The following is a 27,662-nucleotide window of genomic DNA, read 5'->3' on the forward strand; positions in this document are numbered from 1 at the left end:
TGTGGACAGGGCCCTAATGAAGCTGCAAGTGTGTCTGGTCAATACCAATATTTTTCTTAGTAGCTGTGGAGTGGTAGCAAGTCTAGAAACTGCTTGCGTCCATCTCACTCAGGTTGATTGATGCAGCTGGCACAATGCTTATGCTCCAGTAAGAATGCTCAGCTTGCTTCTCTTTCAGGCTTTCTGAGTATGCTGTATGTTTATTTTTACTAACCAAAATCAAGAAATTGGAAAGCGTTCTTGTATTTGCTTTGAGATGCAGATGGACTATAAAAGTGGGTACTTCAGAGCCCCCAAAACAAGTAAATGCTGATTACCAACACTAGGCATCCTGGTGTCGAGTCATCTCTGGGACTTCGGGTCTTTATACACAAAAAGGACTGCACACATGCATGCACAAGAAGTGACTTCAGACTCTTCATACGCTAGAGAAAGTTATTGGGGTTTTTTAAAATGAGCTGTTTCCATCTAGTACATAGCATTTCTTAATAGGTTTATTACTATATTATCTTGCACAAGAAACCCAGGTTGTGCTTGGCCACAGAGGTATGTGCAGGTAGTTTTCCTGATCCTGATGCACAGGAATTGACATACAGGGTCAAGAGACTACTTGTTACTGTTCGCCCTCAGGGAAAAGAACACTGAAAAGAGGGAAGGGAGGAAGCAAGACGTTCAACAATTTCCTGCCCCCGCCCGGCTCTGAGCTGCCCTAATGGCTGGTGCAAAATGTGCACCCCTATACTTGGGAAACAGAAGCAGAATTGTCTGAGAGATTGCACAGTCTCCTTGCTGTGCCTCCTGGGGTGTGGTCTCCTCACCATAACCTCCCCCGCCCCGGGCTACTATAGCCCATAATCTAGCCCAGAATCAGTATTTTAGCAAATAACATTGGTGTTGCCAGTTCTCGTGCTCTATAATAAGTCTCATGATATTTAGTATTTTTTTCTTAAAGCCCCAGCTCCTGGAATCAGCTTTCCTATTTTTAAAAAAAGTTTTTAGCTCTTATAGATGCAGAGAAAAACTTTGAAAACATGAAGCCTAAAGGCTGAAAAGTCAGAAGGCAAATAAAAAGAACACTGCTTTTAATATGGCTTTTAAATACTGAGATTTTAAAATAAATCTCATGATTTTGGGGGCCAGATGATTTTTGAATGCTCGCTGTTGGCAGTCCTGCCTTTATGCTAGAAACAACTGTGTTAACAGCATAGTTCTAAAGCATTTTCCATTGCTATTGAGAACAGGGAGTGTTTCTGAATTGTACATAATAAAAATGACTATGCCAGGGAACATGCTCACAACATAGCTGTGTGGTAGGATAAGGGTGACAGCAACTAAGTTCAATTTATTGTTGCATCTAGGACCAGGTCTACTCTAGCAGCGCTTTGCTAATGTAGTTTACTGGCATATTATACTGGCAAAGAGCTCCTAGTGTGGATGTGGCTTGCTTGTGCTTTTGCCACTATAGCTTATTCCAGCCAGCAACCCCGCCCCCACCCCCTGCAAGTGAAATAAGCTCTATCAGCAAAAACTTTTATCATGATATCATTGCATCTGCACTGGGGGCTCTTGCCAGCACAGCTATGCTGGTCAAAGATCACACCCCTGACTGACATAGCTATGCCAGCAATACTTTGTCATGTAGACCTGGCCTGCATGAATAGGGATGTAACTGGTTTGTGGGAAGGAAGAGGAGGAAAGTTGCTTCAATTTCTGTATTCGAGGAATTATGCCTTTTTGCTGTTGGAAATCACAAATGCAGCCGGAGCAGATTAATCTGAATTGATTTCTAAATTGTTATTCATGTTGTTGTTGTTGGGGGGTTTTTTTTTTTTAAGAGAGAGAAATCTTCCAATGAGCAAGTCAGACATACTCTTCCTGCAGCTACAGCACTGGCAGCTATGTCACAAGCATGCATGCATTAAGCACAAATTAAACAGATCATGTTGTTCAAGACTTAATTTAGGGGAAGACCGTGCTAAATTCTACCTCTTAGCTCACTTTTCACATGGTATTCTGTACAAGGCCAATGGAAAACTATAAAAATTATCAGTATGGAATTTTTCATGTTCTTATCCTCGTTGGTGAATGATCATCCACAATGTGCCACAAAAGACACCTGAGCCAAAGCAGCAAGTAAAAGTCTTACATTCTTTATAGAATCTGTCAGGTGACACACTTACAACATAGGAATCTCCAAACACGGTTAAAACACGTCTTGCAATATAAATGGGACCAAATCTTGTTTTAATCCTTAAAGCCCTCCAAAGTCCAAGTGAGAGCATGATTTGGTAACACATGGTTCAATCCCATCTAAACTGCCAGACGGAATCATGATTTGATTATGCTGTTTGACAACACTGGGAAAAAAAGTGCTTTCTACACTGCTGGTCCATTATGCTCACAAAGGAAACCACAGCATCCCCCCCACCCCCCGCCCCCGATGATAGGGATGTAGTAGTGGAAGAAAAGAAAATTAAAAAGAGCCAGGTGCCCATTTTCCATTTACAATTGCTACAAATCAGGAAAGTGTGTTTGTCTGGATTGTTTTTTTTTTTCTTCCCAGGTGCTTCATGCTTGGAATTTTTCCTTTTTATTTCCTGGTGTCTTTCCAACCTAGGCATTGTATGCAACAGGAAAAGCCCACTTTAAAGAATGAGTCAGCAAAGAGCACGTCCTTAAAAATGGGGCGGAAGGAAGAGCACTGAAGATCGTGTTTTTCGATTCAATGCCTTGACTTCAGTGTAATTGTGTGCAGTGTAGTTGTAGCCATGTGGATCCCAAGATAGACTTCAGTGTTGTTTTTCTTACCTTGCCCATACTTAAAAACATTAGCATTTAAAGAAAAGGAGTACTTGTGGCACCTTAGAGACTAACCAATTTATTTGAGCATGAGTGAGCTGTAGCTCACGAAAGCTCATGCTCGAAAGCTCATGCTCAAATAAATTGGTTAGTCTCTAAGGTGCCACAAGTACTCCTTTTCTTTTTGCAAATACAGACTAACACGGCTGTTCCTCTGAAACCTGTCATTAGCATTTAAATAGCCCTAGCTAAGTGTTGATATTCACACCTCGCTGAGGTGAACTGGAGGGGGAAGGTAGACGCTTTGTACTTTTGCTTTTTTTTTTTTTTTTGGCAAGAGAGAGATTTCTGTAAAACGGGGTGAAAAGGGAAACAGTGCAGTGGCTTTAAATTTCTGAACACTCCTCACAATGAAAATAGAAAAATAGGCTGTTTCTTAGCATGAAATCTTAAAATTTGAGGAAAACGATGAGACCAGTTTAAAATCACAGGATTTGCAGTTTTCCAGAGGCGTGGCTGGTTGGCGTCTGTCTTTCTTTCTGTGATGCATGAAGACATTTGGCTTCTATGAGTGGAAGTGCTGCTGCTATAGTAGTAAATTCTTATTTTTTTTTTTGGAAAACATCAAATTATTACTTAGTTTGACCCCTGATCAGATATTAAATGATATTAAACAGGAATTGGTACAAACAACCCCCCCTACTTACTTAAATATTTTTCATTGGTTCTGGGGCTGCTAGGCAACAGTACTTCATGTTGCATAGGTTTCTTGAGTATCATTTGTTTTGTATGTGGTTGAAGCTTTTTCCGGGAGCTGGGATGTTGTGGCCACTAAAAAAATCCTACCATATGTTTAAAAAAATGGTAAGAGTTAGCCGAGCGAGAAACATTTCTGAAATGCAGTTAATTATCCCCTTGATTTTAAATGGTGTGTGATGTCCAAAATGCAGATATCCTAATGTTATGCCTGAAAATCCAGCTAGAGACTAAATTTGGTTTAGCAGATCCTTCATCTGTCCAGTAGCTGAACTTGCTGTATTGCCTACATGAGGGAACATTTGTGAAAAATTTCCATTTTCCCTAACATTGTCTTTCCACAAAGTTGGAGCCATACTGTAGATGAAGCTCCTAGACTTGTGTCCCCTGCCTGGTGTGATTAACGCAGTGTTGTTTAAATCTACTCTGAGGCGAGTATGTTTAGATACATGGTGTTTAAAAACACTTAGAGCTGTAGCTCACGAAAGCTCATGCTCAAATAAATTGGTTAGTCTCTAAGGTGCCACAAGTACTCCTTTTCTTTTTACTTAGGGCTAGTGTATACTAGAAGCAGCTGTGCTGCTGTAGCATGTCTGGTGAAGATGCTCTATGCCGACAGGAGAGGTCCCCCGTTGGCACAATAAAACCACCTCTGCGAGAAGTGGTAGCAATGTTGGCAGGAGAAGCTCTCCTGCCGACGTGGCACTGTCCACACTAGTGCTTAGGTTGGTGTAACTTACGTCGCACAGAGGTGTGGCTCATTCACATCCCTAAGCAACATAAATTGTACTGACATAAGTGGTAGTGTGTACAAGCCCTGTCAGCCATGGGCGACGTGTCTGTTTTAGCCCTCTTGATATTGCTAACACCAATAGAGCTGCAATGGCATTACCCATGGTGTGAAATTTTCACAAAAACACCTTAGAGTAGATAAAGTATGTGTGTGTCTTGTAGATTACCTTGGTTGAGGCCTGATCTACACTAAAGAGTTAGGTCAACCCAGCTGTGCTGTTCAGGGGTGTGAATTCACACCCCTGCGCAACATAGTTAAACTCACCTAACCCCTGTGTAGACAGAGCCGACAGGAGAACCTCTCCCGTTGGTGTAGGTAGTGTCTACACTGAAGTTCTACAGCGGCAGAGCTGCAGTGTTTCAAGTGTAGAAAAGCACCCAGACTAGGACTCTTTTTTGATTCATAGGCAGCAATCTTCCCACATGAGCCAAAAGGCAGTTGACCCAGTAGGAGCTGTGCTAAGTTTGTCTCAGCTGGAAGCTGCTCTTGGCATATATTACAATGCACTTTCAGCAAGAATTAAATTTGTGTGGGTTGGGGAATTCCAAATGGAACTGCTGTTTTTTTGGGATTCAGCCAGAAAATTATCACAAAGTTCCTTCGAGGCCAAACACTGAACATATTGTGGTAGCAGAATGTCTAAACCAGTAACCTTTCATTATTCGCTCTTTTACATTATGTTAGCATTCACTTTGAGTTTTTTTTTCCTTTATGGAAACTGGTATGATAGATAGATTTATCTGCTCATCAGTATACTATGAGTCCTTCACAAATTAATTAATTTACCCTCACAACTTTCCGGTGAGGTATGAAGACAGTATTATTCCCATCCATTCCAGTGCAAGCAGCAAACCGCACATTCCCAGAAAAGGCAAATATCAGGACCTCATCCCCTTCCTGACTGATAAGATCTTTGCCATATGTGACCTTATCAGTGATGACTCATTTGACCTGGTCTGCATTACAGAAACCTGGCTGACTGACAGTGTTGGCTCACCTCAATTCTCCAGGATCCTCTGTACACCACAGGGCCATATCTAGGGAGGACAAACTTCTGAGTGCAGTAGACATTCTCTTCCCTTCCTGGCTGAAAAGCAGGAAGATTTCCCTCAAACAGGAATCCTACATTATGATGCCGTAGGTATGTCATAGTAGTGCCATAGTGTAGATGCTTCCTACACTAACAGAAGGGTTTTCCAACACCACAGGAATGCCGCTTGCCCCGGCAATGGTAGCTAGGTGAATGGAAGCATTCTTCCTCAGTGTACCCACAGATTGTTAGGAAGTCCAAATTCAGAATTCTTTACAAACACTGAAAAATGAAAGCCTTCCCAGAGGAATTGATAGAGATGCTGTCTGACATGGTGATGAAATTCACAAAACTAATTATTATGGTAGACTTCCAACATCCACATGGATGACACCTTCGATACAATAATCCAGAATCTTCTTTCTGACTCCTCCACGTTAGGCCAACCCACTCTCCACAACCATGAGTTGCCACCAGAGATGCATTCCATTAGAATGATGAAATTGGTGAGCAGTAGGTGGAATCGTGTTGGGGAGAGAACTTTAATAGGAACAGCTTCTCAATGATGGCACTCACTCGCTCAACAGATGGGAATGACCCCTCACCACTTTCAGAATTAAATGCAAAATGCATTTGTCTTAAAATCCATCCCCCCAAACACACAAACAAAACCCCTATATTTCAAGAAGGACCAGAAGGAAGAAAATCAAGAGAGACACTTGTTGTTTTTAAACAGTTGGAAGGTGCTCAGATACTGATGAGTCATATGAGTACCTAGAGAGATCTTATAAATGGAGAAGTGATACTCTGGGACATTTATGTCCCTTTCCCCAAGTCACAGAGGAAGTCTGTAAAGTTGGTATCGGAATCTAAATGCAGTGCCTTAGCCACAAGACCATGCTTCCTCTAGAACAGCAATTCCCAAACCTTTTACTAAGGTGACACACCAACTGCATTTTGTCTTTTTTGGGGACTGATTGTTGCCCCTGATTCCCTCTCTCCCTTCCCCACCCCTCGCTTCCACCTCCCAGCCCCCTGGTTCTTGGTTTCCCAGCCCTGCCCCCTCCTGCAGCCCCAGCCAGCCACTCTCTCCCTGCAGCCAGGCCATAATCCCTGTTGACCTCCGTTTGCTGGCTCCAGCTGCTTCCTTCAGGTTGCTGCTGCCCAAGGGAAATGAGAGTGGGATCTGGAAGCACTTCCTTTGCGCTGCTGCTGCCTGGATACCACTCCCTATGTGACTGCCCAGGGGAAGTAAGAGTGCAGGTGGAGGGGAGTGCTGCTGGGACACATGACCTACCTAGACCCTTCCCGTGGCCAACCAGTGGAGCAGGACCAACTGTGTGGGAAACACTGCTCTAGGATGTAACTCTTTAATAAGAGTGTCTCAAAGTATTTCTCCGCAGTGCCCTGCTTTGGGCAGAGCGTGTGCTATCTCAAGAAGGCACTCAATTTTCACTCTTCCCCCAAGGCCCCTTTCCTGAGTGACTGAAATGGGGAAACCGCATAGAAGAAAAGTTGTACATGAATGTTATGTAAATATCATGTTTTATATGTTGGACTTGTGAGATATACCGTATATACTCGTTCATAAGCCTAATATTTTTGGTAAAAAAGTGACGCATCAAAGAGTAGGGGTCAGCTTGTAAACGGGTCTACACCAAAATCTGATGATTTTAAACTCTATGAAATCATTGAATTAAATATCTAGTACATTGGTTTTCTTTACCTGGAGCATCTGCAGGCATGGAGCTCCTCAGTTCCATGTGGCCGCAGTTCGCCATTCCCAGCCAATGGGAGCTGTGGAAAGTGAGGCGCCACTTCCCGCAGTGCCCATTGGCTGGGAATGGCAAACTGCGGCCACATGGAACTGAGGGGCTATGTGCCTGAGAACGCTCCAGATAAACAAAAAGTCCCGACCCCCCAGCGGCTTACTCTGACGGGCCGAGAGCCAAAGTTTGCCAACCCCTGAAATATAGGGTCGGCTTATGAAAGAGTCATACAGTTTTTACTATTTTTACCTATCCATCTTGGGGGGTCGGCTTATAAACAAACACGCTAATGAATGAGTATATACGGTAATATAAAAATTGAATATGACAATCAACACCCTGATGCACTATGTGTAGAAGATATAGCATACTGTTTATGTAGAGGAAGCATTCACTTCCAAATTAGGGTGTAGAAGGAGAGGTACTCCTGCATTATTGCTGCGTATATCATCAAAGTTCCCCTTACTGAAGTTCCAAATATTGCGGCAGACACGGAACTGGATAGTGTTTGGTTGAAGCAGTTAGGATGTTAGCATTCATCAGAAGAAGTGGCAAAGTAGCAGATGACCGTGGTCCCAATCCTGACCCAACTAACACCCCTTGCAACATAAATTGGACTTCACTGTATTTTTCTTTTTAATCAATAGTCCACAGAGTGTAAGTTTGGCACCATGTGAATAACTACTCCATTTCATCATAGAAAATTGCCTTCCTTATCCTAAAAGATGACTAGAATAAGTTGTGAATGCACTGTAAGGACAACAGAACTGGGTGACCAAGTACCTTGGACTAATTCAGACCTTGTGATATGGTATATCCCTATATAAATGCTGGAGAACATTCTTATATCAACTCAAAGTTGCCCCCAAAGAAAGGATAGAAAGGATTAAAAAGACAGGGTAGTGAGAACTGCAAAAATCAAGAGTTTTCTATAACAATTGGCATACAGGATTTGGGAATATAGCTGGGGTGAAGAAGGCGAATTTGCTCTTTGGATTCAGTGAGGATTTTTTTTTTTAATTTTTTTTTTTTTTGGAATGCCAATCTCACCATTTATAGCTTCTTTACCTTAGCTTGCTTAGTGGCATAATCAGCACTTCTGGAGCTGGTTATTACTGGGATCATGATTTGCAAATCATGATTAGTGGACCGTGACTTTGAAATGTTCCTTATTATCTTTTCCCTCTTCCCTCCACTTAATATTCAGCTTTCAGTTTCCTAAATATAGTAATATGATGCCATAATTTCTGGTTCACTAACGCTGCACAGCATTGCATGTCTCCGAAAAAATAGGAAATGTCTAAACAAAACCCTCTTGGCTGTGGTACATAAAGCACCCTCCACAAATAGGCACCAAGTGTTTTGGAAGTTGTTACAGGGATGGTGTTATCATGAAGGTTAGAAACCCCCTGATTCCAGACTTTTGGGATCTGAACCCATATGTACATGTTTCGCAGCTATGGCCCCCTTTCCTCAAATGGGTTAGTCCAGCACCCAGGATCTGGATACCCATAAATTTAGGTGTGTGAAATTTGAACCTACATTTGAAGCACAGACCCACTTTTAGTCTCTGCCTGCATACTACAGCTATAACTCAGGGAAACTGATTCTCACGTGACTTAAAGCTGTTGTATAGATATGACCTCACCATGTCCTTGTAGCCATGTTTAAAAGCCTGGGATGAAATCCTTGCCCCATTGACGTCACTGGTAGTTTTGCTAATTACTTCAGCAGGGCCAGGATTTTGTCCTGGGCTGTTCAGGATGACAACCCATCTACACCAAAATTTTTAGCCATGTCTTCTCCTCTGAGTTTTTTTTTAATGTAGACAGGGAGTAAAAAAAAATGAGTTTTCTGAGAACTAACTTCATGTTATAGCAACCTTAGAGGATGTTTAAGTGTACACTTTTATTTTCATGAACTCTTTTTGAATCAAAGAAACAGTAATTTAGGCTGCCCAGGCACTCCTAATGAAAAGATAAATAGGATCAAAAGGATCTATGCTCAACTTATCCAAGGGAAGCAGTGGGGGTAAAAGACCTATCTGGCTTTAAGATTAAACTCCATAAGTTTATGGAGGAGATGGTAGGATGGGATAATATGATTTTGGCAATTAATTGATCTTTAAATATTCATGGTAAATAGGCCCAATGGCCTGTGATGGGATGTTAGATGGGGTGGGATCTGAGTTACTAAAGAGAATTCTTTCCTGGGTATCTGGCTGGTGAATTTTGCCCATATGCTCAGGGTTCAGCTGATTGCCATATTTGGGGTTGGGAAGGAATTTTCCTCCAGGGCAGATTGGAAGAGGCCCTGGAGGTTTTTCACCTTCCTCTGTAGCATGGGGCACGGGTCACTTGCTGGAGGATTCTCTGCTCCTTGAAGTCTTTAAACCATGGTTTGATGACTTCAGTAGCTCAGACATAGGTGAGACGTTTATCGCAGGAGTGGGTGGGTGGGATTCTGTGGCTTGTATTGTGCAGGGGGTCAGACTAGATGATCATAATGGTCCCTTCTGACCTTAATATCTATGAATCTATGAAAAACTTATTTTTTCATTGGAAACTTTTCTGTCTTTCTTTCTGTCTTTCAACAAGTATTCAGGCCAGATAGTTAAAAGATATTCTGAATTAACTAAAGCCCTTTCCGTCACCAAATATTGAACTATTTCCTTTCTGAATAAGTGCCAGTAATTTATTGCCCTTTATACTATGTGTCAATCCCTGAATGTTATTAAACTTGTACTTTTTTTGTATTAAAATGTATCTCCTCACGTGGAAGTTTTTAAATTTTACAGACGCTATCAGAAATTGCAGAAGATAATGAAGCCCTGGTAAGAACCTGATCGGATCATCATCTTGCACACTTCCTCTTCTTTTTGCATGATTGATTCCAGGCCTTCCTGCTAATTTTATATTTAAATACATCTGCATTTATTGATTCAACAGCTCTTCAACCTCTATTTTCTGCTCTTTGATGTTACCTGTCAAAGATTCTTATGGTGTGTTTTTGCTTTGCTTGTGCAATGGATGCTTCTTTTCTATAACTACTAAATCTGTGGCGAGGGGGCTCTCACAGTTTCCTACAGCAAGACTGGTTTAATTTGAGCAAGCAACTTCCTTTTTGTTCTTTTTAAGTCTGTGGCTTGTGTGATTATTAATAGTCAGTGAGTGCTTTTGCTTTTTCATGTCGGTGGAAATTAAGATTGATAATCATACCAATTTGAATTTCTGGTCGTCTCAAGTCATGATAAAACCAGTGGGATTTTGATAACAGCTTAAAGGAAAACTGTAACATAATATAGGCCCTGGTTAAATGCTTATCGTAATCACATGTGTTGTCTCAATACTTCAAATGGGACTGTCTGTGTTTAAAGTAGGGCTGTCAATTAATCGCAGTTAACTCACGTAATTAACTCAAAAAAAATTAATCATGATTAAAAAAATTAATCGTGATTAATCGCACTGTTAAACAATAGAATGCCAAGTGAAAACTATCAAATATTTTGGATGTTTTTTCTGCATTTTCAAATATATTGATTTTTATTACAACACAGAATACAAAAAGTGTACAGTGCTCACTTTATATTATTATTTTGATTACAAATATTTGCACTGTAAAAAACAAAAGAAATAGTATTTTTCAGTTCACCTCATACAAGTACTGTAGTGCAATCTCTTTATCATGAAAGTGTAACTTACAAATGTAGATTTTTTTTTGTTACATAACTGCACTCAAAAACAAAACAATGTAAAACTTTAGCGCCTACAAGTCCACTCTATCCTACTTCTTGTTCAGCCAATTGCTAAGAGAAACAAGTTTGTTTAAATTCACGGGAGATAATGCTGCCTGCTTCTTATTTACAATGTCACCAGAAAGTGAGAACAGGCATTTGTATGGCACTTTTGTAGGCAGTGTTGCAAGGTATTTACGTGCCGGATATGCTAAACATTCGTATGCCCCTTCATGCTTCAGCCACCATTCCAGAGGACACGCTTCCATGCTGATGATGCTCATTGAAAAAATAATGTGTTGGATTTGTGCTGGAAATGGCCCAACTTGATTATCATACACATTGTAAGGAGAGTGATCACTTTAGATAAGCTATTACCAGCAGGAGAGTGGGGTGGGAGGAGGTATTGTTTCATGGTCTCTGTGTATATAATGTCTTCTGCAGTTTCCACAGTATGCATCCGATGAAGTGAGCTGTAGCTCACGAAAGCTTATGCTCAAATAAATTGGTTAGTCTCTAAGGTGCCACAAGTACTCCTTTTCTTTTTGCGGATACAGACTAACATGGCTGTTACTCTGAAACCTTAATTAAATTTGTGACTCAACTCCTTGGGGGAGAATTGTATGTTCCCTGCTCTGTTTTACCCACATTCTGCCATATATTTCATGTTATAGCAGTCTCGGATGATGACCCAGCACATGTTTGTTTTAAGAACAGTTTCACTGTAGATTTGACAAAACACAAAGAAGGTACCAATGTGAGATTTCTAAAAAATAGCTACAGCACTCCACCCAAGGTTTAAGAATCTGAAGTGCCTTCCAAAATCTGAGAGAGACGAGGTGTGGAGCATGCTTTCAGAAGTCTTAAAAGAGCAACACTCCGATACGGAAACTACAGAACCCAAACCACCAAAAAAGAAAATCAACCTTCTGCTGGTGGCATCTGACTCAGATGTTGAAAATGAACATGCATTGGTCTACGCTGCTTTGAATCGTTATCAAGTAGAACCCGTCATCCTCATGGACACACGTCCTCTGGAATGGTGGTGGAAGCATGAAGGGACATATGATACTTTAGTGCATCTGACATGTAAACATCTTGCGACGCCAGCTACAACAATGCCATGCAAACGCCTTTTCTCACTTTTAGGTGACATTGTAAACAAAAGCAGGCAGCATTATCTCCTGCAAATTGTAACCAAACTTTTGTCCTGAGTGATTGGCTGAACAAGAAGTAGGACTGAATGGACTTGTAGGCTCTAAAGTTTTACATTATTTTATTTTTGAATGCAGTTATTTTTTGTACATAATTCAACATTTGTATTTTCAACTTTATGATAAAGAGATTGCACTACAGTACTTGTATTAGGTGAATTGAAAAATACTATTTCTTTTGTTTTTTACATTGCAAATATTTGTAATCAAAAATAAATATTAAGTGAGCACTTTAGACTTTGTATTCTGTATTGTAGTTGAAATCAATATATTTGAAAATGTAGAAAACATCAAAAAATATTTAAATAAATGGTTTAACAGCTTGATTAATCGTGATTAATTTTTTTAAATCGCACAATTAGTAGCAATCATTTTTTTAAATCACTTGACAGCTCTAGTTTAAAGTTAAGCACGTGCTTACATACTTTGCTGAATCGTGGCCATAAAATGTATTGTAATCATTATATTGGGCTACAAAATTAAAATGTTAAATATAGTTAAACAACCAAACAAAAGTCTAATCAATCACTTAGTCATGGATGTGCCACCTTGACAGTTTGGTGTAGTTTATCACACAGGAAATGCAGCTTACCATTGGAATGATGGTAAATCATGGTGTCAAAGCTGCTGTAAAGAAACTTCTAATACATCCATGGGTGAATCATTGCTAATTAAAATATTTTAAAGAAAATAAACCATGTAACAATGTAAAGATCTTATGTCTCATTCTAGTACAAAATGCCTTGATTCTTAACATGAAAACTAGATTCTAGAATGAAGCAGATGAAATGTGAGAAGGCCTTAAAATTCCATGAGCCACAACCATACTGAGGCATGATGTGTCTCATGCAGGGGGATGTTTTGTGGCTCTCACTTGTATGAGAGTAAATGCTGCTGCTGCATTCATAAAGGAGTAGTTCCACTCCCTGTGCCTCATTCTATTTCCCAGCAGGTCATCTATTTTGATGAAAAAAGAAAAGGAGTACTTGTGGCACCTTAGAGACTAACCAAATTTATTTGAGCATGAGCTTTCGTGAGCATCCGATGAAGCTCACAAAAGCTCATGCTCAAATAAATTGGTTAGTCTCTAAGGTGCCAGAAGTACTCCTTTTCTTTTTGCAAAGACAGACTAACACGGCTGTTACTCTGAAACCTTATTTTGATGAAGTATTGGTAAAGGTCTAAATTTTGTTCACCACTGGGCTTCTCTGCATTAGCTTATGTGATTGTCCCAGCTTCTAAACATGTCCCTCTAGCAGGGCTAAAGCACTGCCCTGGACTTTTAACTATATTGCAACCTGGTCTGCTGACTCGTTATATCTGTAATGTAGATGAGCTTTACTCATCTAGTAGTCCCATTAATGTGTGGAAGGAAAGTCTTGGCTACACTGGAGAAATTCATACAGGTGTAACTGCATTGAGTTTGACATCAGTGCAAATCTCTAATGTAGATATGCTGCACCAGTGCAAAGAGGGGCCTATGCCAGTGTGGCTTACTCAGATAATTTACATATTTAAGTCACACCAGCATAAGCCCCACCTTATATCAGCACAGTGTATCTACATGAGCTTGCATCGGTGTAAAATACATTGATACAGTTATCCTAGGGAACATTTTTCTAATTCCAGTAAAGAACAGGATTTGTCTCTGTATGTCAGCTCTTAAGCACCAGAACCATTCACTATAAGAGGGATAGATATTTCTGGGACTTGTTTTCCTATTTCATTTTTAATGTACAATATATATATATGTATATAATCTTAATGAGTAAATATTTGTGTAGTTGTCTAAAGTATTCCTTGCTGCAGTTTTCATTTAGGTAGCAGACTGATATGGAAAGATCCAATGGATCATGAGTTAAAAATCCTAGAGCCCAAAGTTTTGAAAAGAATGAGTCTCCTTGTGTCACACGCAGCCTCCCCTTCCTGTTTCTGTGACTAGTTACTTCAGAGAAGCAAAAACTAATATTAAAAAAGGGTGAGTCATTTTTGCTGAACAAGTTGAGTTGCTATTTCAGAAAGTGCTGCTACCTCATTTTGTTGCCGACAGTCACTTGTACACACCATTGTAGGAAAGGTGACACTATTAAACCTTGATCTGTTGCCCTGTGAGGTTTGTATAACAATTTTATGCTCTGAAGGAGAATCTATGTCCCTTTTGTCCTATTGACTGCCTTTATTTTATTTTCAAAACCTGTTTACCAATGCTTTTGAGTAAAATATTGGATTGCACTCAAATTGCTGGCCCTAGAGCAATGGGGTGAGGGCTTGTCTACCCATGAAGTTATTCCTGTTCCTGAATAGCTCCTGAATCGCATCCACAAAGCAGATTATGCTAAACCAGAACAAGGAACTCTTAGCCCTGGTCTACACTGGGGAGGGGAATCGATCTATGTTACGCACGTAGCTGAAGTTGCCATACTTAGATCGACTTACTGTGGTGCCTTCACTGTGGTGAGTCGACTGCTGCCTGCGCCTCTCGCGGTGGTGGAGTACAGGAGCCAACAGGAGAGCATTGATTTATCGGGGATTGATAAATTGATTTATCGGGGATTGATTTATCGCGTCTAGACTAGACGCGATAAATCAACCCCCCCAGCTGGATCAGTTGCTGCCTGCCGATCCAGAAGGTAGTGTAGACATACCTTTAGGCTAGATCTACATGACAAAGTTTTGTTGTCCTGTGTTGCTATGTTGGTCAGGGTTGTCACCTAAGTGATAGCTACGCTGACAAAAGCTCCAGCAGAGATCCAGCTGTGCCGACAGAGGAGGGCTTCTGTCGACATAACGGAATATCGCTTGTGCAAGTGGTTTAGCTATGCTGGTAGCACAACTCCTTTGCTTGGTGTAAGCTGTGTCTACGGCTATGGCGACACTTGCAGATGTAGAGCGCCAGGCGTTAAACCAGCCCTCGGAGACAGCAGCAGGGAAAGCGCTGCCATGTGTTCACACTGTCCGCTGCAAGCGCAGTGGCCCGGCCACATTAGCAGCTCTTGCAACGCCACAGAGAGCAGTGCATTGTGGTAGCTCTCCCAGTGTGCAAGTGGCTGCAGCGTGCTTTTCGAATATGGGGGAGGGGGGGGAGTGTGACAGGGAGTGTGTTGTGTGTATGTGGGGGGAGAGACTATGTTTTGGGGGGCAGAGCGTGTCAGCATGCTGTCTTGTAAGTTCTGACAATGGCAGGGGGAAGGGGGAAACCCTGACATCAGCCCCTGCCCCTTGTGCATATGCGCGCACACATACACACCCACACATACACACGCCTGCCTTTGCAGCAGGAGCATTCCACAGTAAAGGTTTGCTTTGTGTCCCGGAGCAGATAAGCCTGCCGCCTGTCGGAAACGGAGCTTTGAAAGGGAATATCCGCATGCCTGCAGCCGAGTTCAAAACAATGACCAGAGTGGGCACTTGACTTCAAGGGATTATGGGATGTTTCTGGAGGCCAATCACAGCACAGTAATGCAACACGTTGTCCACACTGACACATTTCAGCCAGGGCGCAGCAAGCTCTATGCTTCTCGTGGAGGTGGATTACCAGGAGCGCTCCAGCTGCAGAGTCTAGGCGCTCTACGTGCCTTGCCAGTGTGGACACCTCAGGAGTTAGGGTGCCCAGGGCTGATTTAATGCACTCTGACTTGCAAGTGTAGCCATGCCCTACATTAGGAGGCTCCACTGGTATAGCTATCGCAGCAACGCATTGGTAATCTAGACAATGTCTTATTCCAGAATGACAGGTTTCAGAGGAACAGCCGTGTTAGTCTGTATTCGCAAAAAGAAAAGGAGCACTTGTGGCACCTTAGAGACTAACCAATTTATTTGAGCATGAGCTTTCGTGAGCTACAGCTCACTTCATCGGATGCATACCGTGGAAACTGCAGCAGACTTTATATACACACAGAGATCATGAAAAAATACCTCCTCCCACCCCACTCTCCTGCTGGTAATAGCTTATCTAAACGTGTGGGGGGGGGGGGCGGAGGGTGAGAAAACCTGGATTTGTGCTGGAAATGGCCCAACTTGATGATCACTTTAGATAAGCTATTACCAGCAGGAGAGTGGGGTAGGAGGAGGTATTGTTTCATGGTCTCTGTGTATATATACTGTCTTCATCGGATGCATACCGTGGAAACTGCAGAAGACAGTATATACACACAGAGACCATGAAACAATACCTCCTCCTACCCCACTCTCCTGCTGGTAATAGCTTATCTAAAGTGATCATCAAGTTGGGCCATTTCCAGCACAAATCCAGGTTTTCTCACCCTCCGCCCCCCCCCCCCCCACACGTTTAGATAAGCTATTACCAGCAGGAGAGTGGGGTGGGAGGAGGTATTTTTTCATGATCTCTGTGTGTATATAAAGTCTGCTGCAGTTTCCACGGTATGCATCCGATGAAGTGAGCTGTAGCTCACAAAAGCTCATGCTCAAATAAATTGGTTAGTCTCTAAGGTGCCACAAGTACTCCTTTTCTTTTATTCCAGAATGAGTGTCTACACATTGAGTTGTTCAGGAATAGCTGTTGTGCTTTACATTCACTCTTCCTTAATCTACATTAACTTCCAAGTATAGACAAGCCCTCAGGCTATAATGGAGAGGTAAGACGCAAGCCTAGCTGAGTTAACAAGTAATACTTTTTTCGAAGATGCAGGTGAGTTAACGTTGGTAGAATAATGGCTAATCCTTTGTACTGAAAGCTTGAGAAGTTGGACCCAAAGTACTGTTACACTGGTACTTGGTGGGCACAAAAATATGATTTGTGATAACTGCAGCATTGTTATTACACAATTAGATATACTGTTATATTACACGAGTGGCCAAACTTACCGAACCTCCAAGCCGTATACAATAATCTTCAGAAGTTTGATTCCTGTGACATGCACAACCTGCGCCGCGGAAGGGGCCTGCCAGAGTGCGGGGCTTCTGCCCCATTGCCCATCCATGGGGCTAAAGCCATTAAGCCCCTAGTCCCACCACTCCACCGCAGGTCAGAAGCTCCGAACCTCAGTTTTGTAGGCAGAGAATGGGGTGTGTATGGGTGGCTCCAGGAGCTGCATTTTAACTGTAAAAGATCTGCATGCAGCTCATGAGCCACAGTTTGGCAACGCCTGTTATATTACCTAGAAAACGCGTGGCAACTGCCTCACACCTTGTTTAGTAGTTCTCACCTGCGCAATGTGGCAGTGCGAAGGGCTATCAGTCTCATTTGGTAGCAGTTTATGTTCACTTTGAGAATGATTTACACAAGGTGCAAGGCAGCACAGAATCAGGCTCATGATCTGTGCAGATAAGACTGACACTTCCTGAGCTGCTCAGTACTCCACTGTAAGCACAAGTACTTTATACAGGGCTTGAAATTAGCACCTTTCTTCCCTTGGCTTTTGAGTCATGGATTTGCTTCCCTCCCCTGGCCTCCTCTTGAGTTACAGCAATTATTGTCCCTGCAGCCTTCCATCCTTCCCAGGTGCCTTTGTGCTTCTATCCACCCCTTCTAGAATTGAAGTGAATTTCCCCCAGCCACTAAATTTGGTGAGCTGATATCCTAGCCACTAGTGACAATTAACAGTTATTGTCCAATCCTGTCCATGTATCTTTTACCACATATCATATGACTCTTGATACATCCCCACCCGGGAATTATAATCCTATTTTTGTGTCCACATGATAGCAAAAACACTTTGAGTCACAAGGCCTGGTCTATGCTAAAGAGTTAGGTTGACTCATCTACATCGCTCGGGGCTGTGAAAAAATTCACACCTGAGTGATGTAGTTAAGCCAACCTAACCCCCAATGTAGACAGCGCTATGGTGACTGAACAATTCTTCTGTCAATTTAGCTACCACCTCCCAGGGAGGTGGATTACTTACACCATTGGCAGAATCCCTCCCATTGATGTAGGTGGCTGCAGCTGTGATGCTGTAGTGTTTGAAGTATAGGCAAGTCCTTAGTTTAAAGAGTCATCAAAAGATCTCAGTAGCTTTCCATCACAGCATTATCATGCCTGATGGGAATATGTTGTTCCAGTGTGTATGTATGTGAATGTAGAGCTGCTTGGGGGTGGGGGTTGGGGTGAAGGGGGTTAGATGTCCAATTCCCATTAATTTTAATTTATTTTAATTGGAAATCCAAATTCCTTAGACAGCTTTAACAATCTCAGGCACATCATGTATACATGTGTGAAGAGTGATACATTGTAACTAATGTTTTTGCCCAGAGTTGTTTCTCTAATGTAGACATAATAGTAACATGAGCGTGTGGAGAAAAACGAGGGAAACATTCCTTTCATTTTCTTGCAGGAAAAACCAAATACCTCCTATTGTTTCGTCAGTTTCATAAGCATGAGAATGCAGTAAATTTTCAGGAAAGTGAAGTGATTCACAGATTTTGGTCTGATATGCACACAAAAAAAAAAGTCTCAAATAATATAGTTTTGAAGAGATGAGTGACTGACTTTTCAGTAAGGGACCTATAGGTGCATCACATGCTGGGACTTAGGTGGCGAAGATCAAAGTTCAGAATGGATATAGAATAAATACAAAATAAATCAGCAGAGTGGTTTAATTTTGTTCATCTCAGTCTTCATTAAAATCTCAGTGTTAGCAGGATAGGAGATTACATTTACCTTTGTCTTTGGTCGTTAAACAAAATGTGTGTCATCCTTATTGTGGTGGCATACGCTAACAGCATCTTCATCAGGAATTAACACCAGATTGTTAAATCATTTTGCAAAGGCTGAAAGGGTCTGGTGTTTATGGGTTGGTTGTGCCTCATGAGATGTAAAATGAAAGATCTTGGTACAAATGTGTATAGAAAAAGATCCTTCTTCCTACTGATTCAATATGAATGAAACACTGGTGGGATGAGATTTTGTATTAGATGGCATATGCTATTTATTTTCTTGGATTACTGATATGGACAAACCTGGATTTCCATGAAGTTTCTTGCAGCCATTATACTATCTGCCTCTCTTAATGGTATGAGTGTGTATGTCTATGTGAAAGTATTAGTATAAAGTAACAAAACTACGTTTATATTTTGCTTGGGAGTTTGTTAATTCCACCTACAAAGGTTAACCATTTTTTGTAAACTAAAAAAAAAAAAATAAAGTGAATCCTGATCCAGGCTTTAATACACTGCTCAAATCTTAACTTGCCAATTAATTATTCTTGGGATGGCTTTCATTGCTTGGCTGTGCTATTTCTGATGTTCCTCTGTTAAGCTTACCAGTGGCTGTTCGATATTTCAATAATATTATGCTCCTACTGATGTATGTTTATGTGGACATGGATTTTATTTTTAATTTCTACTTGCTTAGTCCCAACATTATAGCTCATTTTGCTCTCTCTACTAATTATTTGAAGTGCTATAGTGACACCTGGTGGGTCAAGATGAGAATTTTGTAGTTAACAAGTGTTAGCTTTAACTTACAAAGTATCAGAGGAATGCAGACTTATTACATGAAGCACTGTTTGTTTTTCATTTTGGAGGCCAAATCTTGTCCCTTCCACCGCTCACGCAGGTGCAGCTGGCATTGGATTCGGCTAGAGGGTTTCCCTCTTAGGGTATGTGAGTACTACAGCTGGGAGGCGTGCTTCCCAGCTCAGGTAGACAGACTTGCACTAGCTCAGCTTGAGCTAGCATGCTAAAAATAGCAATGTAGATGTTGCAGTACAGGCGGTGGCTTGGGGTAGCCACCTGAGCTTGGACTCAGGAAAGCTAACCCAAATTAACTAAAGGTGTGAATTTAAAGTGGATTAGTTAAATTATATTAAACCCCTGTGCAAACACTCATTAGGGTGTCATTAAATTGGTTTAGTTTTAAGCTAAATGAAGCTATTATGCTTAATATGAACTTTGCTTGCTTTTTTTAACTCAGAAATGTCAAATCTGATCTGTGATTTAGTGGAGGACTTCTTGGAGCTCTTGGAGATGTGTATTACAAGAGCTCACACCTTAATTGGAGAGGCAGGTGTAGTGAATCTTTAACAACGGTATCTTTCTCCCAAGTACCATTTAGGCATTGGCATTGAGTAAGTGTTACCAAAAGCAAGCAAGCAAACAGACAAACCAAAACCAAACCAAACCCCAAAGACTTTAAACAGAGTGACCTAAAAATCCCTTCTCAATTGTTCATCTTCCACTTTTTTGTGATGTTTAAATTTCACTATCTCTCCAACTGCTATAGAGTCTCCCAGGGTAGGTAAGATGTGGATTTCTGCAATAAAAAGGAATCAGAAAATTGCCTATATGTTTTTCTGTGTCAAAAATCTACCAGAATTTATTTATACAACAAAAAGAAGCAACAGAAGGATACAATCTTTTTATATTTTCTTACGGCAAAGGCCTTTACATTTAATGTAGCCTAGATTTACTAATCACTTATAGTAGATTGCTGTAGCTATGCCAGCATAACCTTCTAGTCTAAACACAGCCTATACTGATGGAAGGGGTTTTCCATCAGTGTAAGAACACCACCTACCCCGAGCAGCAGTAGCTAGGTTGATGGAAGAATGTGTCTACACTGGGTGTTAAGTCAGCATAATTACATTGGGCACTGCTGACTGACTCAGCTATGTCAACCTAAATTTTAAGTGTAGACCAGGCCTTGGGAATGTAAGGGATTCCAAAATACTTCCCTTCACAGATGATTACCTGAACTCTGCATTGGTTTCCACCTTTAAATAGTATTTACAATATTGCTTGTTCACAAAACTAAGAAGTTGTAAGATATTTCTTTAATTTTACAATGTCACTGCAATAGGATGGAGCCATTTATGTTTAGACCAATGGAGCTATGCTCTTCCTCTAATTGTGTAGGTGAAGTCCCCCAGCTCTGAAAAAGCACTTAATATTTAACAGGACAAAAAGTTGTCCAAAGCAAGCGCATCTAAGAGATGCAAGATGGACCTAAAAACTAGTATCCTTCAAATATTTCAACCAAAGGCTGTAATAAAGATAGAAGTTTTATATTTTTGGATAAGTTAAAATACCACTTAATGCTAGATTAACAAGGAAGTCCCCAATTTTTCCCGTAAACAATGAGTGCAAGTTGCAACAGTGATCCTTCCTATAGACTTTGTCTCATTCCTCTGTCTCGAGTTAATCCTCCCTTTTGAGCAGATGTTAACCAATTTGTCTTTGTTGGTGCAGGATTTGTAAAACAAAACAAATATACCTGTAAGGATTATGAATCAAAGTTTCCTTAACTGCCACCAGGACACTGGGCTCATTTCTGAATGGTGCTGACCATGTTGGCCTAATCCAGCAAAGTACTTAGGTATGTGCTTAACTTTTAGGGCTTGAGAAGTCACACTGAAGTCAATGGGAGTGCTCTTGTGCTTTAAGTTAATCACATGCTTCAGTATGTTGCTGGATCAGTGGCAGAGTGCTCAGTACCTTGAAGGATCATGTCACCTCCTGTAGGACCTAGTTCTGTCACTACTACTCATGCTGAGTAGTCCCTTACTCTCTGAATGGCCCCTCTGAAACCAATAGGGCTGCTGATGCACCAAGGCCTTGACTGCACACAAGTTAACTGGCTTAACTTAAATTATTTAAATTGAAAGTTAAATGGGACAAAATTCTGTGTAGATACTCTTATTTTAGTCTGAGTCTGGTATTTGGGTTAAGTTTAACCCTGTTCCTAATTGACTTACACTGAATTATATAAATTAGATTGATATTAATGCAGTTGACAAATGTCCACATAGCCTTTTGCTCTGGTTTCATTAAATCTGTTTTAAATTGCATCTTCAGTTAAATTGGTGCAACTTTTCAGTGGACAACTCTTGAGGTGCTACTCAGCAGGAGTAAGGGTGGTAGAATTTTGCCTATAAGCAACTTAAATAGTGACTTCCTTCTGTAAATAGATTTTAAACATTAATTATTGGAAAAGTTGTTGCACAACACAGGTAGTCTCTTTCTAAATACTTCGTCTATTTATCTCCTGTGAAGAGAAGGAATTAACAATTCACTAACTTTCTGTGAACACACCTGACACATTGGGAAAAAAAGCAAGATGACATTCAAATGGGAGTGTCCACTTCATTTGCTAAAGGAGGACTCAGCTTGATTTCCTCCCTCAGCTCTAAAAATGTGAACTAAAAGAGAGGTTTAATCTGCACTTGGTGATTTTCTTGGGCTTTGCATGAAGTTTTCTCACAAATGCGAGTTGGTCTCTTCCAGAAGATAGTCTTTGATGCCAATGCTAACGTGTTTTGGAGTATCTTTGTTGCACGGCCTCTTTTGCTCTGCTTTTGCCTCTTAACAGGTCTCTGGCTTTGTTGTCTTGCCTTTCTAAGAGCTTCCTGCCACTGTTCCCTTTATCATTGCCCTGCTGTATTACTGGTAACTGTTGTTATGACTCCTGTCTCTTCCAGCTTTGGAGATATGTTGTCCTTTACACTGACTGCATTTGTTGAACTGATGGATCATGGGATTGTATCATGGGATACATTCTCTGTGGCATTCATTAAAAAGGTAAATTTCTACTCTGCAGTATATGTTCTTAATGTCAGTTTGTGTGTCTAGGTTTTAAGCATTTGGAGAGAAATGTTCTTATTCAGGTAGGTAGTAATTAACTCAGCAAAATATGTATCTGAAAGTGTGTGTGTGTGGGGGGGGGGGGTCGTGGATGAGGGCTGTTTCAGACTAATTTTTTTGTTGTTGTGAAGCCTGAATCTACTTCTACTGAAATCTCACTGTTGTTGACTTCAGTGGAACAGGATCAAGTCTGTGGTGCATTTCTTAAGCACATGACAAAATTCTATTGGTTTAGAAACTGATTTTAGTTAAATTTGTCCCTTATGTGGACACTCACTCTGGCTTAATTGTACCTTATGTCAACTTAGTGTAAGCTAAAGCTAAAGTTTAAACTTAAGCCAGGGCCTTGCTTTGGCTTGAACCAAGAGCAATGACAGAATGTTTCCTTTTTTGTTTGGTTGTATTGTACACTGAAATGAAGGGACTCTGAAGAATGCTTTGTAACTGGAAAGCTTGGCTTTTTCTCCAACAGCATTTATACAATAAAAGATATTACCTCATCCACCTTATCTCTCTAAAGTGAGTTAAAAGTAGTTTTGGGACCTACACCTGCTCTTGTGTCACCCTGCTAATTTCTCTTGTTTTCTAATCAAATTTTCTTGTTTTAAATGGTTTTTCTCTCCCCACACAAACCGGAAAACCTGCTGATATAATAGAAACAGTGACACTGATTATACAAAAGTACTGCTAAATGCACAAATTAAACAAACTGAAAAAAGTGTGTTTTTCCCCTCTAATCTTTTTCATTTATAGTAATTGTATGTGTTACTAAAAATAGTAACACCTTAAAAAAACCAGAGAATAGAGCTGTTTTTGTTAAGATGACATTGTCTCATGAAAAAGACACTACTGGGACAAACTTGATGCAAAATAATCTTATAAGAAGTCTAAAAATGAATAGTAATATTTTCACAAAATAATAACTGTAGCAATAATATTAAAATATCTCATGGAAACTTTTCTTTCTTTCTTAAAGACATTTTCCTGCAGTGTCTGCTATCTAAATTTGGTTAGAAAATGACTATTGCTGAAGTGAAACTGACCAATTTAGTTTCACTGTCCAAGCTGAAAGATTCAAAAATAGGAAATAAGCAGAACAGTGAAAAGAGAGCTAGATTTTAAAAAATCAGTTTTCATAATCAAAGCTGTTGTTTGTGAGCAGTCAAGACATTTGATTTTTAAAAATATGGGCTCCAACGTCTGCTCTTTTGCACTCATGTAACTTCATTAAAGTCAGTTGGCTTACATGGCTAACCCAAAACAGAATTTCTGTCACTCATCACCTGATAGTGTCACTTCTGAGCAGGGGTGGAGTGTCCTATTTAAATGTCTGGGATGTAGATATTTACAGACAGATTTCCAAACTGATCAGAACAGTTATTGAATATGTCTTACTACATATCTTTTTCATTTTTAAAAATATCTTACAGGTTTGGTAGTTTTATTTTACATTTTTCTACTATGGAGAATAGAATGCAACTGTTTTGTAACAGACTTCTATAAGACATGATCAAGTACAGCACGGCTGTGTGTTCAGAAGAGCCCACTAACAAATGAGTACAAAGCCCACAAATGCTTCCTTGTCAACCAAATAAAATTAATATCTTATCCAACCTCTTCCTTTGCCCTGCAGGATGCAAAGTAATTGCAGGAAAAGCTAGCAAGTGCACTGCCTGATATTGGTATGTCTGCCGTGTGTTCTGGGCCCAACATTCCTAATTGGTAAATGCCCTTGGGCAACCTATTAAAAATGAGTTCCTTCCTAGTGAGGCACCTAACTCAGCCATCCTGGGAAGGAGAAGGAAGAAAAGAGTGAACAGAGAAGGGATCAATAGAAAGAATAAGAAAGAATGGCAGAAGGGAGAAAATAGAAAAGAAGGAGAAAGGCAGAGATGCAGGAAAGGTGCATAGTTATGCCCCAACCGTGCAATGTATTATGTGCATATGGACCTCTGCACTCACGTGGAGCCCCGTGACCTTCAGTGCATGCCAGGGATCAGGGGTAGGGCCTTCCTTCTCTGTCATGGGCATCCGTTGCTCCATTACCCCCAGCCAGACCCTTTGAAGTTGCTGGTGGGCTTGTGTGACCACTGACAGTGCGGATATGGGGGCTGAAGAGCTACTGCTAAACTATGGGGCATGTCCGCCCTGCCCCCGTGAAGGGCTTTTCTCTACTAGATGGAGGCAAAGCTGGAAGGGGAAAATTAAAGTGAAAAAACATCTAACTGCAAAGGCAGAAGCCTCAAGAGAACTTAGAGGAACCTCTGCATTGTCTTAGTCGTGTCTAATGAACAACAAGCGGCATGATGCTAAATGCAGCGCAAGTTCCAACATCCGAATGCATACGATTGCATTGAAATAGATGTCATTCAAACTGGTATTAAAACAAAAATTCAAATCTTCTGAAAAATGTTTTCAAAGAAATGAATTTCAGTGGGAGGGGAAAATGTCTTTCTCTTATATTTCTGATGTGTAAATTTTTATACCAAGATAAAAAATAGCCTATGTAATATAATTTTTCACCCATCTTTTATACTTTGCATATGGCTTTCTTCCAGTACTGGGTGTCAGCAACAGTCGTTTCCCTCCTGCCTGCTATCTTCTCTCACACTACTGACACTGCAGTTCTTTTAGGCTGAGGTTTTCAAAGCCACCTAAAGGATTTGGATGTACAGTTCTCATGATGACCAATGGTATTTGTGTGTCAAAATCCTCTTGACATCTTGGAAAAAATCTCAGCCTACTCAAGACATTTTAAGCAACTTTTAAGCTACAAGTATCATGCCTGTTTCATAACTCTTTGTAATTTGGATGCCCTTGATTCCGTTGAATTGTTTACTCTCCTTTTTCTAATATGTGCTGCATGGGAAGGGGACGGCACCAGGAAAAATAGCTGTCTTTTTTACGACATACAGTTTGTTGTTCGTTAGTCAAATGCAATAATAATAGTCCTTTATTTGAAAATAAGATAATCACTTGAAAAACTTATTCTGCAGGAGGACTGGCATGTGAACCACACCATATCAGCTCCTTCACCACCTATACTGACATCAAAATGTTCCAGGCAGTAACTAATGAGCAGATTGCTGTTTAAAGGACCTGATGCTTTTTGCCTTCGGTCACAGTTCTGTTGCAAAGTTGCAATTAGTTTTTCCCCCCTCTATTTGGTGATGGGACGAAAGCACAGATTTCCTGTGTCCCCTTAAGCAAGACATTTAGGACCTGATTCAGCAAGGCACTTCAATACCCCAGTGGGGCTACTCAAATGCTTAAAGTTATGCATGTTTTTAAATGCTTTGATTAACTGGGACTTCAGTCTCCATGCCTCAGTTTCCCTTAATTCACCCATGAGCTAGGCAGAGCTGCGAAACCTTTTATGGAAAATGTAAAACCAGTTGAATTTTGTGTGTGTGCGCGCGCGCGTGTGTCTGGAGTTTCCATGAACATTCACTGCTTTGTACAAAATGTTTCATTTCAGCAAAATTTTTGATGACTGCAGTATATTACTGGTCTGTAAGGGTGCTTCTTACACTGCACCCTTCTTTGGGCGGCATGTAGTACACCTACGCGCTTAGTGCACCAAGCATGGGTATAAATAGCAGTGTAGATGGTGAAGCATGGCTTAAGCAAGTTGAGTAAAGATACGCGTGAAGGGTGTGCGTATGTACTCGAGTACATACCCACACAGTTCTCTGTTCCCCCAAACAGTGCCTTCCCATGTACACTGCTATTTTTAGTGTCCTGCTACTAGAACCCTTCCTCTGCCCCAGGGAAAAACTCCAGCAACCTTTCCCAGCTGTCTCTCCCCTGACAGAGCTTTTCCTCGCTGCAGTGAAAGGCTCTGGGAGTTGGGAGCTACTGAAGCCTTTCTCTGCTGCTAGAGCCTTTTGCTGACACCTGTAGCTGTACATCACAGTGTACTTTTCACTGCCAGTGGTGTGTAATGTAGATGCAGTCTCTGTGTGCAAGCCATTTTGTTATACTCTGGCTGCACATTTGCAACAATGAAAAAAGGTTCTGGCTGGGGAGCAGATGAGTAGATTTGGTTAAGGCATTGTCTACAATGGGATTTCAGCCACCAGTGTAGCTGCACCAGTGAAAAGCCCTAATATAGATGTGATTTACACCAGTGAAGCATGATTTCCATTGGCACATTTTATCCAGTTTGAAACCGTGCATGGCAAGCTGGACCTGTGAAAATCGTAATATACCAGTGTAAATCATATCTACACTAGGGGTTTGCACTGATGCAGCTGCACTGATGGCTGAAATCTCAGTATAGACAAAGGCTAGCTCTTCTGTTGCTCGATTATACTTTCCACAACTTACTTCTGTGTTCCCTTCCCTGCAATGTTGATCTTTGTGTCCTGGCTGCCTGACTTAAAATCCATCATGCACACCCCTTGTTCCTTTTGCTTTAAGGCAGAGCAGGTAAAAATATGGGCATTCTGCTTCCTGCCTTTCAATAAGAGAACTGTGTGGATATTTAACTTGACAACAGACATTTGGACCAGTGGTCACCCCACTGACTACCAATTGAGGAACGCCCACTGTATCATCTGTAGGAGCAAAAACTCATGCAGAGCGCGGAATGGGGTAGAGGGTGGAGGTGGGAGACTGTAGCGGAAGGAGCAGCAGTATCATAATAGATTTTGTTTCTTCTCTTTGTTTCGATGCCTACAATACACACTAAACATCTACAAACATAGCTGCTTTTCCCCCTTCTGCTTCCACTCAGAATTTCACAAGCGCAGAACTTAAAGCTGTGTCAGCACTATAGCTTTTAACCATGATTTTGTAACTGGTTAGAGACACAGTCACTGAAACCAGTTACTAGTTGTAAGGTTCAGTTTGTCCCCATGGAGCAGCTTTTTGGCCATCGAAACAACTTTTGTGCATCTTCACGTATCATTCTGCTTAATCATGCTTATGTCCATGCATTCTGGGAAAATCTGGGCTGTTCTCCCATAGGTTCTCAGCAGAAGGCAGAGTTCCTAGAGGACATGTACACAGAGTGGCATCAGCAGCA

General features: G+C 41.0%; 1 protein-coding gene across 3 annotated transcripts in view; it reads left to right on the forward strand.

Annotated features, from left to right (window-relative positions):
* ELMO1 (engulfment and cell motility 1) overlaps nucleotides 1-27,662 on the forward strand; it is a 421,610-nt gene that overhangs the window by 137,295 nt on the left and 256,653 nt on the right. For 2 of the 3 annotated variants that reach the window (XM_048839200.2, XM_075125620.1), the window contains exons 7-8: nucleotides 9,945-9,980; nucleotides 22,471-22,570. In XM_048839200.2, coding sequence (XP_048695157.1) covers nucleotides 9,945-9,980; nucleotides 22,471-22,570 — 136 coding nt within the window. The remainder of the gene's footprint in view (nucleotides 1-9,944; nucleotides 9,981-22,470; nucleotides 22,571-27,662) is intronic. The other variant, XM_048839201.2, reaches the window with a different exon arrangement.

Source organism: Caretta caretta, chromosome 2 (assembly GCF_965140235.1).
Source record: "Caretta caretta isolate rCarCar2 chromosome 2, rCarCar1.hap1, whole genome shotgun sequence".
Classification (NCBI taxonomy): Eukaryota; Metazoa; Chordata; order Testudines; family Cheloniidae; genus Caretta; species Caretta caretta.